The 16,071-nt window shown below is 38.1% G+C and overlaps 1 protein-coding gene across 1 annotated transcript in view; it reads left to right on the top strand.

Moving 5' to 3' along the window:
* The window catches only part of LOC145770048 (band 4.1-like protein 5), a 50,117-nt gene extending 34,916 nt beyond the window's left edge, over positions 1-15,201 (top strand). Inside the window, exons 5-11 of the mRNA XM_082581635.1 lie at positions 4,170-4,290; positions 4,646-4,733; positions 8,073-8,231; positions 8,545-8,699; positions 8,947-9,068; positions 11,479-11,593; positions 12,366-15,201. Coding sequence (XP_082437761.1) covers positions 4,170-4,290; positions 4,646-4,733; positions 8,073-8,231; positions 8,545-8,699; positions 8,947-9,068; positions 11,479-11,593; positions 12,366-12,474 — 869 coding nt within the window. The 3' untranslated portion in view covers positions 12,475-15,201. The remainder of the gene's footprint in view (positions 1-4,169; positions 4,291-4,645; positions 4,734-8,072; positions 8,232-8,544; positions 8,700-8,946; positions 9,069-11,478; positions 11,594-12,365) is intronic.
* The last annotated feature ends 870 nt before the right edge of the window (positions 15,202-16,071 follow it).

The raw sequence follows: 16,071 nt of genomic DNA, 5'->3' as shown, positions 1-16,071 counted from the left end.
CGGGTAGATGAGGCATCGTGCTTTTCAACCATAGTAGAATTGTTAAAATCCGAGCAGAAATGAGAAAGCTACAGCACATTTGGTGGAGGCAGTATTCACCGATCACAGCAAACTGGGGAGCGAATCGCCTGAATGCATTGGAAAAAGCTTCGTCGAGCGGTTGCGTTTGAGCAATGATTGCTCGTTTTGTGTATTAGATATAAACGTGAAAGTTAACAGATAAATAAAACAAGACATACTCTTTTAATTTGTGTTGATTTGGTATTTTTATTGTAAAAAATGAATTGCTGAGAATTGGTACAAAATAGTAAAGTTTAAGTTAGCGCTACATAAATATAATGCCTACTTTAGATTGGCGATTAATCCATTCGGGTAGAATAAGATGAAGCATCATGCTTTCCAACGATAGGAAAATTGTTAAAATCCGAGCAGAAATGAGAAAGTTACAGCATATTTGGTGGAGGCACTATTCACCGATCACAGCAAACGGGTGGCGGCTTATGATGAACAATGATCGAATCGCCTTGGCAATTAATTCATTCGGGTAGATGAAGCATTGTGCTTTCCAACGATTTAAGCAGAAATGAGAAAGGTGGAGGCACTATTCACTACAAATATTTAAAAATCAATAGCCATTTCGCTTTTACTTCTATTCCACGTTTTTGCACCCTTCCTAAAAGTAGTTGCGTTTTTTATGCATGACGTCACACATTTTCACGACGTCATTGACCAAAGCGGCCGATGCTAAACCAGCACCAAAATGATGTTGTTTTGGTAATGCGAGTGTGGAGATGAGGTGGGTGACAACGCTCTACTACTCTTGATATTAGCACATCTCCGCAGGACATTTGCTATGCATCCTGAACACAGGTTGCAGCCAGATGGTACCTTACTTAACCTGTTATCTTTCGCAATTACTTCTACTCGGGATTGATTGGTCGTGTGGCGAGTACGTATGAGACAACACTCTACTACATGAATACATTTCCATAAGGCATATGAACCCTAGCTACAAGTTGCAAGCATAATGGTGCGAATGTGCTCGTTATTAAACCTAGTCGTGGTTTTGACAGAAGACTAAGTTACTCTTCACTCAAGCCTACCACCCGCTTGAATATAGGCTACGGTATATTTTTGACTGATGTTTAGTGTAGTTATTATTTGACTCACTAAAAGTGAACTCAGTCATGTTCGGAAACTTGAATAATTTATTGATAAAGCTTTCGCCGACGCAAACCTGGACTAACCACAAATAAATACCGAACACGCGCATTCAAATACAATATACTTTTTCTGTTCAATGTAACATTTTGTGTGAAACGCATTGCCCTACCTGCCAAGCTGATACAATCTGCACACTTTACTAGGAATAGCACCTAAATAAACGAGCGCCACAGTGCTCCGCACTTAAATATTCAGACGCCACAGTGTGCGCGCCTCTTTGACCGGCGCCTAACTGTCTGCGCCTAAAAGACTTGCTCCCCCAAAAAGAAAGTGGAGCAATCTCTTTTAATTTTCAATTTCAAAAGTTATGTTGCTAACTACTTCTATGTGTGACAATTGTGGTTGTACTGCTTTTTCCCATGTTATATCGCAGGCTATGTGATTGTTTTTTCATTGGTAGATCCATGGTTACCTAAAAATACGGCCAGATTGTCACATTCTGCAGACTTCCAGATGTAGCCAACTTTTGGCAATGTAGCTCCGGCGAGCTTTACGAGCGTTTTTTCTACCTTTTTTTAACGTCAAAGTTAAACATGGAGATTTGAGTCGATTTTGTGCTCGTTTTTTTTGATAAAGCTCAAGAGCCCAAAAACAACTTACAAATTTTTTATCCAAACAATCTGTTTAAAGCGTAAATGCTGGAACAAAAGTTGCATTTCTGCTTCTCTGAAATATCTCTTCTGAAATAATCAATTCGGTACATTGATAAATTAACCTATTAGTCGACTTCCGGTTTAACGTCTCATTTCTCTGTTTCACAGCTATAACTTTACCGTTTCTTTTGCAGTTCTTCATTAAGGTTAATGAAAACAAGTGTTACTTGAAAAAATGTAAGAAGCAATTGAAAAATAGTATAGCAAGGAAAAAAACTTAAAAGTACAAACCAAAAAAAAAAACGATAAAAAACAACAACTAAAAACGTTTTTTATCATCTCTAGTTCAGACTGTAGCAGTAGCGAAAGCCAAAATCTGCAAAATTACAAATCATGTTGTATCTTCAGATAGCCATTAGTGTTTGCAAGGGTTTACTTACATGAACACAAAACCTGGATATTTTTTGGTACCCCGAAACCTGGGTTTTCAGACAGAATGTGAAACCGATTTTTATCTGAAGAAGTTTCAATGTCGATTGAAAAAGTTCAGTCAAGCTGTACTGTACAGTGTACACTTTTCATCCTGCTTACCCTCTATTTTGTGCCCATTTTCACAATTAGTTTTGACTTCTGCTGCCTCTGCAATGCAAAATCACGTTTTACCGATTTCATGATTTAAACTGTTGCAAAAAGTGACATTCCTAGCAAAATCTTGTTTGGAAAGACTCTGCCCAGTGCCCACAGAAACCTGACGGTTATATGGAAGAGGATCGAGAAAGTGTAGAAGTTGAACTTATTGAAGAGGCCAGGGTCAGGACTCTTCTGAGGAGTTCACTTTATTTGTGTAAGGTGAAAATCACGACTGATAGGCCAAATAGGCCTCCAAAGCAAAAAATAGTGAAACAGCAATGTGTTTGTTTCCAGCAACTGTGCATATGGCAGCATATACAGTATAAAAGGTGCATATGGAAAAATATTACCTGAAAATTATCTGCCAGTAGTGATCGGAACAGTTGGAGACAAAGAAGTTAAAGTTTTACATGATACTGGGTCTAAGGGGTCTGCTACTATTCAGTGAGTCCGATTCGGTGAGTTCGTAACCTCTAACCCCTATCCCCTAACCTTATCGGAATGGCCCGATTCGGTGAGTCCGATTCGGTGAGTTCCCTATTCGGTGAGAGCCTTTTTCGGTGAGAGCCCTATTCGGTGAGTTTTTTTTTTAAATTGTTGCGCGCCATAGCCTAATTATCATTGCCGTTATAGGGGTTAGGTTTTTGGGGTTTGGGTTTTTGGGAATTTTGGGGGTTTGGTTTTTTGGGGGTTTTGGGAGTTTTGGGGTTTTTTGGGGGTTTGGGGTTTTTGAGTTTGAGGTTAGGAGGTTTGGGGTTTTGGGGTTAGGGGTTTTAATTAGGCTACGGTACCCGATAATTTTCAAAAAAAAAATTCAAAAAAATCACCGAATAGGGCTCTCACCGAAAAAGGCTCTCATCGAAAAAGGCTCTCACCGAATCGGACTCACCGAATAGTAGCAGACCCAACCCTATCCCCTAACCCTAAAACGGCAATGATAATTTGGTTACGGTACCCAATAATTTAAAAAATATAATTGAAAAAATCACCGAATAGGGATCGGACTCACCGAAACGGGCCATTCCGGGGTCTAAGGGCACAATGGTGAGGAGAGATTTAGTATAAGAAAGTCAATTAAAAGGAAAAGTCGGCCATGTCATGTCAATTGATAACACTTTAATACAAGGACTGTTAGCAAAGATACACTTTGAAGCTCCATATTGTAGTGGAACTGTGAAGGCGTTATGTTTGAAAAAAAAACTTTAGTTGTTCTTACAATTGGAAATATTCCTGAGAGAAATCTGAAGTTAATTGTTATTCTTGTGGCAAGAATGGTTACTTTGCTCGAGATTGTTCTGCAGGAGACGACTTACAATTAGCGACTATCTCATGACCTTGGACATTTAACAGTCCAATTTATACAAGTCTCAACGCTTTGATATTCGTGTGTTAATAGTATAAGAATCACTTGCAAACAACGTATTGTCACGCTAAACATTTAATTAAAGTTAAATTTCTTTTATTTTGTGTATTTTAAGTCATACGTTTAATATCGAACCAATTCGTAGTTTATTTAAAACCCGGCATTTAGGTTTTCAAATAATCGAAACCCAAGTTTTAATATTTTATCCTAAATTGGAAGCACTAGCAGCCATGGTTGACCATATTTCAATTCACTACTTAGAAGAAAAATCTTGTCTGTTATCGTTGCTTCAGGTTGGAGCATAAAAGCACAAACTTTAAATCCTTGTGGCATTTACATTTTGTTCACACTTTTTTCAGCTGAATTGGGAGATTACGATTCGGATGTTCACAACCCTTATCTGATATCGGAATTCCGGTTTATACCAGAACAGACCGAACGTTTTGAGTTGGCTGTTATAGAAGCATACAAGAAGTGCAAGTGTGTTCTAGTAGTGATTGTAATCATGACAAACTTTTTAAAAGAAAATTTGCATCGCATGATATTGTGGTAGAATTTATTTTGTCTGACCAACAAACCAACTGACCCTTAGTTCTAAACCACTTTTGGAGCAGTGGTTCTTAACTGGGGGGCAACCACAAGTGTTAACCACTTCTCATGAAGGGCGCGAGCTTTACATTGATGTTTAGTGTTTTTGTACTGTTTTAGAGAGTAACGAAAAATATGTCGAAATGGTCAGTTTATGCATAAATAGCTTATAAATTATCAGCAAACCCATTCATGTATTTTTTTTATTATATTCTTAAAATGTTGTTAATCTTTTGCGTTTGAAAAGGGGTCAAACTCCAGCTGATGCAGAACTGAACTATTTGAATATTGCAAAGTGGCGGGAAATGTACGGAGTTGACATGCACCAAGTCAAGGTAAGGGCCAGGGAACAAGATTTAACTGTGCAAAGGTCAAATGCTTTGCAGCAAATTGTAAGAACACTGAGCAAAACAGACTGGCAAAAACAGGAAATAACTTCTCAAATTATAGATTTTGGTCAAACAAAGAACACCTCAGGTTAGACCTGTTCAAAAATCACAATATTTCATTTTTTTAGCTTCTCGCATTGTTTCCCATGATATTGACCTTGAAAAATCCGAAAATGACAACCATTTTGCTTTCAGATCATGGGATACTCTGCCTCAAGAGTCAAGAGGCCTAAACATTTCCATTTTTACCAAAATTACCCATTTTGACATGTAAAGCCATGATTCTGACGGTGGGGTGGAAGTCTTTCTTTCAACTGAAAACACTTTCATCCAATGCCTAAACTGATAGCTCACAAGTGAAAATCAACTTTTGGATATTTGGCATCATTTTGGGAAGTTTTGGGAGAATGAAGATTAAGAAGCAGCATTTAACGCCCCTAGTGGTGAAAATGCATAATGGTTCAGGCAACCCATACATGTCTTTTGAACTTTATCAATGGCTCTAATCTGATAGAAAGCGTGCGCGGACATTTTGCCGAAACTCATTTTGCCGACAGGACTAATTGCCGAATTCTATAATTTCGTCCTGGCCCCCCTTCTGTTTAACATCTACACCCACGACTTGCCAATCACGGTATCCGCAAAGTATGCCTATGCCGATGATTTGGCCATTCTACACTTGTCGAATCATTGGGAAACATTAGAAGGGACTCTAAACCAGGACATGTCGACACTTTCGGCATACCTCCAGAGATGGAGACTGAAGCTCAGCGAAACCAAAACAGTGACGACAGCCTTCCACTTAAACAACCGGGAAGCAAAGCGTGAGCTCAAGATCAGCACCAATGGAAAAACCCTGCCCTTCTGCCCAAACCCTAAATATCTAGGGGTAGTCCTGGACAGGTCGCTCACTTACCGTCAACATTTGGAGTCACTACGCAAAAAGATCTCAACACGCACAGCTTTGCTAAGGCGTCTGGCCGGCTCTGGCTGGGGAGCCGGAGTTGATACCCTGCGCATTGCCACCATCGCGCTAGTTCACGCTCCAGCAGAATACTGTGCACCTGTCTGGAGCCGCAGTGCCCACTGCCATCAAATCGACACTGCCATAAACGACGCCCTGCGTATCGTGACAGGATGCCTGCGACCTACACCATCGGAAAATCTCCCTGTCCTTGCAGGCATCCAACCAGCTGAGCTTCGTCGTGAAGAAGCCATCCTGTCTCTCTCTCGTCGAGCTACGAACCCCAACCACTTACTCTACTCAAGTCTCTACGAGTCTGTGAACGAGAAACCTCGGCGACTGAAATCGAGACACCCATTTGTACGTGCCGCACAACTCCTGATGAAAAGTGCTGAAGACCAATCCATCAGTGCGGCAACCTGGGCGGACCACCAATGGAGCTCGGAGTGGAAGAAGAACTCCTCAAGACTCCAAAGTTTCATCTCCGACACCAGCCACCATCCAACCGGAATGCATTTGCCCAGGAAGGCCTGGGTGCGGCTCAACCGCCTTCGTACTGGCGTCGGACTATTTCGCTTCAACATGCACAAATGGGGGATGGCTCCATCCGCGATCTGTGAGTGTGACATGGAGGAACAAACCGCAGACCACACCATCTGTAACTGCGCCATCTACCATGCGCCAAATGGTGTGCGTGGACTGCGTGAACTGGATGACGAATCAATTCAATGGCTGCTCGACACCTGCCCAAACATTTAAACCGCGTCGCCGCCACTGCCCAAGGGTGGTAAAAGGCAGAGCCCCTCGACCCTTGAAGTGGCGAAGAACAAGGTTCAAACGAAGAAGAAGAAGAAGCCAATTTGTCCAATCGGCAATTAGTCTTTCGGCAAAATGAGTTTCGGAAAAATGTCTATTCGGTAAAATGTCTTTCGGCAAAATGTCCTTTCGGCAAAATGTCTTTCGGCAAAATGTCCGGGTACCGATAGAAAGAGACCTCAGATTTTTATGACGTCTATGTGACATCATAAAAGTCTTGATCGCGTCATCTTAAAATTTTAAACTTGCGCTATAATGATCGATTGAAGGGTAAGAGATTAGTTGATTATTCTGTAAGACGAGACAGTAAAATTAGTAGGCTACATTGCGTTATTGCTACTTCCTATCCCTGCCAAATTGCAAACACTCACTCTCAAAGAAAAACTGTTGCTGTAATATCGATACTACCGTTTTTCAAAACAAACTAAATTTCTTGCATAAAAATAGAGCTCAGAAATTAAATTACAGCTGAACATTACCAAAATACAAAAACAATGTTGTGCAATGCTACACAATGTTACTGCATCAAACTTGTCTGCTTTGGAACTTGGTGCATGGTAACATGTTACAGATTGCAGGCCGTGAACTATTCAGAAACACTTGTATTGTATTAACATACATGAACCAATTTCAAGAAATTTTCATATCTTTTAAATTTTTTCATATATTTTCAATTTCAATAATTATCAAACGCAAAGTTAAATTTCAAGTCTTGTAAAACCTAAAGGGAGCCGCTTCAGAGGAACTAAAGAGCCGCAGGTTGCCCACCTCTGGATTACATCCATTGAGAAATTTCAAATGATATTTATAGGTTGCCTGAACTAAGCAGTAAGCAATGTGCATTTTCACCACTAAGGAGCGCTAAGTGCTGTTTCCTAATCTTCTTATTCCCCCAACACTTTTGGGTTTTGAAAATGATATCAAATATCCAAAAGTTGATTTTCACTTGTGAGCTATCAGTGAGGCATTGGATGAAAGTGTTTTCAGTTGATATAAAGAGTTCCACCGTCAGAATCATAGCCTAATACTAGGTCGAAAATTGGTGGTTTTGGCAAAAATGGCGATTTTGGCGGAAATGTTTATGCCTCTTGAGGCACTGTATCCCATTGTTTGAGAGCAAAATGGTTGTCATTTTTTAGTTTCTCATGGTCAAAATCATGGGAAACAATGTAAGAAGCTAAAAAATTTGACAATTTTTTATTTTTGAACAGGTCTAACCGCAGGTCGCTTCGAACGTCATTTTGTTTAAATGCTGTAGTTTTTATTGCCCTTTTAGTTCTTGCATTGCGTTGGGTAATTATTGAAGCTATAGCAATGACTTACGCCTTATACAAAAGCGATAATTTGAAATCACTTTTGTATAGTTTTATTATATATATTTTATATTAAATTTCAAGTGCATGGCGTTGGTTCATTTAAACTTATAACAAGAAGACATAAAGACCAAAATTCTATAATATACTACACTTTGCTGTATTTTTCTGCAATCAATGTTTATGCTCTAGGGCAAAGATGGAAACGATTACAGCCTAGGCTTAACACCTACTGGTGTGCTGGTGTTTGAAGGAAACCAAAAGATTGGTTTGTTCTTCTGGCCAAAGATCAAGAGATTGGACTTTAAAGGAAAGCGTCTCCTTTTGGTTGTTACGGAAGATGATGAGCGGGTACAACATTACTCATCTTTGTAATAATTTTATGTGGCCAAATAGCAGACTGCCAGAAAGCAAGATTTCCGTCAACTCTAAAAAGATTTAAATCGTGGGCCGAGAATTGTTTTTGAGAAGTAGCGTTTTAGAATGGCAGTTCATTGCACTGACTTTAATTTTTGCCATTCCATTTCTAACGTTATGTTCTGAATTTTAACAACTAATGATTCTAGTGTGATCTTGTTATTCGCGAGTTGTCAGTTTAAAGAATGTATGAAATGGAAGATAATTTTTTATGGTGTTAGCGTTAATATTTACGGACCTTCTGCAGGGAGTAGAACAAGAGCACACGTTTGTTTTTCGACTGGACCATCCCAAGGCATGCAAGCATTTATGGAAGTGTGCTGTGGAACACCATGCCTTCTTTAGGTTGAAATCCAACGTTCCTCAGCGTGAAAGGCAGCAGATGCTTCGACTCGGCTCGAGGTAAAAGTTGCATGAAAACTTTCAAGATAAAATTAGCGAATGAAGAGCAGGATCTAATTCTAAACAAATATAATTTATTATTAAGGTGTGATGTTAATTATTAACATCAGTTAAAGTATCGTTAAAGCGTTTGATGTTGCTTGGTTTTATACATTTGAGGTACTGTCCACCAAGATAACTTCTCTTTCAAATCTTTATGAAATATAACTGTTCGATGTCGTTGTATGTTGTAACAAACATATCCCAGGTTCCGGCCGAGTGTCAGGACAGAGTTTGAAATCACACGAAATCATGGACCAAGAAAGTCCGTCAATTTTGAACGTCGCCCAAGTAAAAGATATTCTCGTCGGCCGAGCTTTAAACAGCGAAGTAATAACATTTTTTTATTTTTGTCTTCATAATTAATAACTAAACTGGTTGAAGATTAGATTTCCTATGTGTATTGTATTCACAATACGCGACTACGCGTACTAGTCATTATTTCTCACTCTTCTTGTTCTCACTGCTGTACGTAAAAATGATGCCCCGATTTTTACAGTTTTTGCACCAAAACCTGCAAGTTGTAGCTTTCCAAAGTCCGCGGGAGGGGGGGCATTTACTCGGTCTTTGAAGTGTTTGATCTGCTAATACTGTATAAAAAGTATTCACTCAGTCCGATTTTCTAAAAGTACATGATATCATTCTGAAAGCATAACACTGGTCTACAAATTTCAACTTTTTTTTTCAGGTTTGAGTTTTGACAACTGATTTTGGCTAATTTTGGGGCGCTGAATCCGAAAATGAACTCAGATTTTCTCTATCACATGAAGTTTTCTTTCTATCGTTGCCATTATTTAATGAAATTGACCAATTTTTATCCTTTTTAGTGCAGTAAAATGTCAAATATAATTATTTTATGACAGCTATAAACTTTCAAACATAGAGATATTTTTACACTAAATTCATAAATTGGTTCAGATTTCCTCTAAAATAAAAAAAATTCCTGTTATGATAATCGTAATAGGACATAGTGGACATTGGTAGCGTTGAGTTTTTCCATGCTGGCTTGCTGGGGCGACAAAGTGGCTACACCAAATACCCATGTTTCCTATGCTACTGGGACAGCAGGGCCAAGGATCAGCACTGGAACAAAGAAGAGTGGCCTCCAAGGCTCACCTTGACACCTGGAGACAAAAATATCATACGTGATCAGTTAGTTGATATCAAAAAGATCCTCTTGCCTCCTCTTCACATCAAACTTGGTCTCATGAAACAATATGTAAAAGCTTTGGATCATGAAGGAGAGTGTTTTAAGTATTATGTTATGCTTTTCCTGGTCTCAGTGAAGAGAAAAAAAGAGCTGAGATTTTCAATGGACCACAAATCAGGCAATTGTTACAGGATGAAAATTTTGTAAAATCAATGTTGCTATTCGAGGCTAGAGCTTGGAATGCTTTCGGTGCTGTTGTGAGAAATTTTTTGGGAAACAGAAAAGCAGAAAATTATAAAGATCTCTTAAGGGAGCTACTGCTTAGTTTTGAAGATTTGGGATGCAGGATGAGCATCAAAGTTCACTATTTGAAGAGCCATGCGGATGAGTTTCCAAAAAAACCTTGGGAAAGTTAGTGAAGAACAGGGTGAACGTTTCCACCAGGATATTAAAATTATGGAGGAACGTTATCAAGGTCGGTGGGATTGTCATATGATTGCCGACTATTGCTGGAGTTTTAAAAGAGAAATTACAGATGCTGCTCATAAAAGAAAGTCCCTCAAAAGAGCATTTTTAAGCTTATAAGTGAAGAGTTCATATTTTATGAAAGTTCTTTTTTTGACTGCTTCTGAACTCGCCCTGCCCAAGTCCCTTTGAGTCAATCTTTATTTTGGCACTTTACTATTTCTGTATGTGTCTTCAGAACTTCTGCACTCCATTGGAATGTCTATGTGCATATTGTGTGAACTGTAGGCTATAATTCAGATAATACCTTGTCACTGTCCTATCGACATGTTCGTCAGCATAATGTAGCGTTTAATGTTATTATGGTTGATCTTTTTCATGCCTATTTTTTATTCCAAGGCATGAAATTTTAATAAAGACAACGCAAATTTGTGTGAATATAATATAGAATGCTTGTTTGCTAATTAAAGCTAGATTATTGCAGGTAAAACAGTGTTTATTGCATCAGAATTCCTTGTTTTGACAACAGAGGGGGGCAAAAATTGATTTTTTTCAAAAATTAGGGATATTTCATATCTCAAAAACGTGATGTGATAGAGAAAATCTGAGTTCATTTTCGGATTCAGCGCCCCGAAATTAGCTAAAATGAGTTGTCAAAACCCAAACCTGAAATTTTGTGTAGACCAGTGTAATCTGTGTAAATAAGGTTCTGTTCCAAAATCCGAGAGAAAATTTGTCACCAAAGATTGAAGGCCAATCGGACTAAATCCACACTGGTTTGCAACCAGGTGACACATTCGCTCCATATTCAGACTGCAGATGTACCAAGTGTCAAAAAGCGAAAACTTGGATCATAGCAAATCAATCGAATTTAGTGTAAAAATCCAACCTAACAAAAAATCTAAAAACACAATTCTTTCGAGCAACAGTCGAAGTTAGACTTGGACATTACAATTCAAAATAACACACATTTAAAGACACAAAATATAAGCTGCCGCCTACACTATATGCAATATGCATCTTGATTGTATCATGTTTATTTGAAAATGCGATAACAAAGATTAAGTGAAGGAATGGATCTGATTTTATACTGAACATGAAACCACTACTTACTTGATGGTTTAGATCAACAGCAGCAGCAGCGTCCAGTCCCAACAGAGGATAAGCCCTTCAGTAGATATGTACCTCAACATGGCCCCGCCGCTCCTCCTGGTCAGCAACAGAAGCGACAATCAGAGAGGTGAGCAATGGTTTGCTAGAATGCCTGAGTGACCGTGATAAAAATCCGAAAGCATCGTTTGTACACGTGTATCTCCTTTGGACAAAACTGAGATATTTTTGTACATGCGTTTGCTTTTTTCTTGGTTTCTTGCTTCGTTTTTCATAGCCAGGATCACTTGTCGAAGGTTGAAAAACAAGTTTTAAAGATAAAATTTTACGATGCAACGCTCTTAGCTCAGGACCCCTCTTGTATTTAGTTAAAACCAGGCTGTTACAATCATTAAACTTTTTAAACGGTGTTGAATTTTTTCACTGAAAGCAGAAACTTTTCAATCTAAAACGTGTTTTTTTTCTAAAAGACTAGCGTTGGCATCAGGAAGATTCTACATGATACGAAATGTACTAATTGAGGACTAGGTGAATTAGGTGGTAAAAAGTTTAAGTGTATACGTTTGTCCCCTCTGGTACCTTAATCGATGCACACTTTGCTTTTTAAACGGTGATAGTTGAGCTCCCACACTTCTGTTAAGCAGTGCTTGCCAAGGTCAGCTCTCCATACAGTAAAACGTAGTGAATGAAATAGATTGCAATTTAGTGCACTTTGACTACACGAAAGTTTACACTGTCAACCTCGGTGGCGAGGCTTGTGTGGTTCACAAGCTTCAAAAGTAGCCTGCTGTATGCGAAACTGTCAGGATTAAATTTCTAAAAAGCTTTGGCTTCCAAAAGAAGAAGAGCTTTCAAATTGCACTCTCTAGAAACTCATTCGCTAAATTATGTTTCATTCTTAGGTCACCTACGGCAGCATCGTCGTCATCCTCGCATCAAAACAACTACCCACCACAGGAAAGCCAGTACTCTCGTGCTAGCGCCAGACACGCGTATGGAATAGAAGTTTGAGAAGAATCAATACAAGAGGAAACCGCTACGCACTTTGATCGTTGAAATGCCACTTACAAAAAAGCGATTATTTTCATAAATTTGCCTATCGCTTTATTTCTACCACATCTTTTTGTATGCATTTGACTAACTGGAATCAGTATATTTGATAAGTGTTGATTATTTTTAGTAGTTTATAAATTTGCAGTAGCGCTAGCTCAGTAAAGCTATCAAAAAACAAACTATTTCCTTTTGCTTATTCCGTGCCAGTATCGGTGAACCCTCAAATCAGTAGCGGGCCCATGAGTAGGGAGGCGCTTGGTCACCTTCTTCTCTCCCAAAACCTACAATTTTTCTTCGTTTTTAAAAAATTCTCGGTCACTTTGCTCGTTGATTTTTTGGCTTTTATGTGCCCCTCAAAAACTAAAAACAAAGACAATGCGATAGTCCGGAGTAAATGCATTGCGCCCTTAACTATTCAACTATTAAATTAATCTATTCCACTGTTATTGCAGGTGACTTGAAATATCCCTTCTATACTATAATACAAAGTGGAGATACCTTAAGATTTCACTGAAAGATGATAGCAATATATTGAACTTCACCAAAAAATAAATTAATGCATTTCTTTTGTGGGCGCGAAGACAATTTTAAAAGGAAACCTCAAAATACACAATAAGCTACCAAGAAACAATAAAAGTTTTTAAACTTTTTCGGGGAGCAAGCTCTGCAGAGTTTCGACTAAACTGTTTGTTTTTTTAAACCAAAACTTTTATATTGGCATCTTTCTTTTATAATTTTTGTTTTAGTGGAGCTCTGGTGCCCCCCCAAAAAATTTTCTTGATTCACTACTGCTACAAATAACACTTTGCTACCGATACCTATCAGATGTTTTGAAGTCAACAGTGATCGTCGTAGTTTGGAGTTTTAACTTGTACCGTGTTTCATGATCACACGTTCCCGCTCAACTCACGCGGATATATATTATTGTTAACTGACGTATAATCAACGTGTAACTTTTTATACATAGACAAGAGAAATTTCTTTTTCCAGGAAGCAAAAGAAGCCCTTTTTGTTTACTAAGATGTCTTTTTTGCATCCATTTCAACATCGAACATTCAATGTTCGAATTAACTGCGGCTACTTCATGCAGTGATGGTACAATTATGTCAACTCAAGCGTGGCTGGTTGCATCGTTTTTATTTCATTTTCTTTAATTTGACGCTTAAGATTATTAAATTGATAGAAATTTTTAAAGTTACAACGCTGTCGTTGCATTCACGTTTTGACACAGCACGATAACCTCAAAACTCTCGTATTAACAATAACAACATGGCGCGTCAGTTTGTTCTAGTCTTATAATATGCAGGTGCGTTGATTTTTTAACCAGCTGCTTTTGTTTTTACAATTATTGATTTATTTTATAATTGTTTTGTTTTTGGTGCTTTGCTGCGGTTCTTGTGCTTTTTTATTTTTACCAGCGACATACTTCATTTTCACGATTGAACCACGTCTAGATGCAACTAAAAAACTCTCATTACATTGTGTTTTATCAATTTCACACAAAATTTCACGCAACGAAGGAAAAGAAATGATGAACTAAGATTTTATTTCTTTTCAGTATTTTGTTATTTCTTTTGTGTTAAATCCGAACAAAACTTTTAATGCACCACCTTGCGGAAAAAACGACAATCGTTTTCTTGTACAAATTGACGCTGCAGTCAGGGCTGTCCACTTGGATGAAATATAGTAATATACTCTGCTTCGTAGTCCTTCCCATTCTACAGTTGTGGAATGTGGACATTTTTGTGTTCAACAATCATATTGTTTGATAATTGTTGAACACAAAGAACTAATTCATTGCTATGATGTCATCGCTTGTGATTTTTTCAGTGAGTGTTTCGTGACTTTTTATAGTTTTTTTTTGTTGGTTGCATCCAGCCCATTGTGAGCGGTACTTGCCTTTTTTTCAATAACTATGCTTAAAACTATTTTTGCCATGTATAACGTTGATTCTGCATTTCTAAACGTATTACTGGCTAACGCTACATTCGTTTTCAATGAACTATCACTTTGAAAATAGGTACAATTTTATGTCCTGGTACGTGCACTTGTCATCGGACTGCCATGTAATATTGAATCGCTCGAATGCGTTATTTTGTGCGACGTCTTTACATTACAGTCATTTTATGGTTGATCGAACTTACTATTTGACTTTTTGCATTTAAAATGTCAAATTTAGTAACACTTTTTCACGCAAAAAAAAAAAACTCATTTCAGTCAGACAACGTGACGTGCAGTCAATGTGGTGCAGTTTTAAAGCCCTTCTTGTGCAGAAAGTAACACTGCTGTCAGAGTAGGGTCGGCCCTCATAAAAGCTAATTTGTTCACAGGCTTCTTTGCATTTAAAAAGACAATCAAGTGTTTTCTTGAAGACATTCGCATTCAAGTGTCTGTTTATTTGGTCGTAATTTAGAGTGTTTTTACGTATACGGTGCTTTTAATAATGTAATTTAGCCTAATGAATTGCTTAGAATGTATCTGCTGTAAGTATTTAAAATTGAATCATGTACAGTTTTGTGTGACTTGCACGTATTTTTCTATGACAAGCATGAACCATGTACTTGTACATCCAATGTGGTGCCGCTCTTTTATAAGCTACAGTATGTTTATTTTCACGCCAGCCTGTAACTACTTTTACAATGTTATCTGTAGCATGTACAGAAGTGAATGTTATTAAATTTCTTTATCTTATTAATCTTGTAGTTGGCAGAGAAGCTTGAGACCTTTCATGGCTTGGAACACTTTTTACTGTGATGAGAGATTTGGTGATTGGTGAAGAAGGTTCCACTATGGTGCTGAATTGTCGATATCTAAAGCTATTTAATTATTTCAGTAACATTTAAGATACATTTTCTCGTTTTAATAACCTACCGTTTCAAAGTGTTGCTAAATTCTAAAATCAGCGTCAGTGTAGTTGCCAGCGGCAACCCTCTATTCATCTTAATATGTCACACGTCGTGGCTGATTTCAGACCTTGGCGGTAGTTCTTATCTTGATGTAATGTAACGGGGGGAAAACTGCGGCTCCCGACATATTTTTGTGGCTCTTCTAATCGGATAGTAGTATCCCAAATTGATAAAATATTTTTACTTCATAACTCAAAACTTTATATCAGACACAGCTCAAACGGTTTTTCAGTTTCCAAAACAAAGTCAAAGTTTTTCAAAGAGACATAATGTTAAAAACATTCCTGATGGCATATTTTGCAAGGAATGTGATGGAATGGAAGGCATATTTTGCGATGGAGAATATCAAAGATGGAAGGCAGTCTTCCATCATTCCATCTCAATTCCATCATTAACTTTCTAGCTTAACACGGTTTAAGACGTAAAAAATTGTTAAAATAACTTGAGTCACCTTAAAACTTGCTTAGAACTTAATTCGATTTTCGTTTCGTATTGAACCAACCAGACTGTTGCGCAGACGATTGTTCGAGAAGTCGACAACATTTACATTGAAACGAGCATCCTCGTAAGTATCAACTTTCACTGCAGTCATTTTAATGCACTAAATCGCTCTTGAATCATTCCATTTGTGTGCAAACATGAACAATCA

Source organism: Aplidium turbinatum, chromosome 5, assembly GCF_918807975.1.
Source record: "Aplidium turbinatum chromosome 5, kaAplTurb1.1, whole genome shotgun sequence".
NCBI lineage: Eukaryota > Metazoa > Chordata > Ascidiacea > Aplousobranchia > Polyclinidae > Aplidium > Aplidium turbinatum.
Note: the sequence above shows the minus strand (reverse complement) of the source record. Positions and strands in the feature narration are given on the sequence as shown.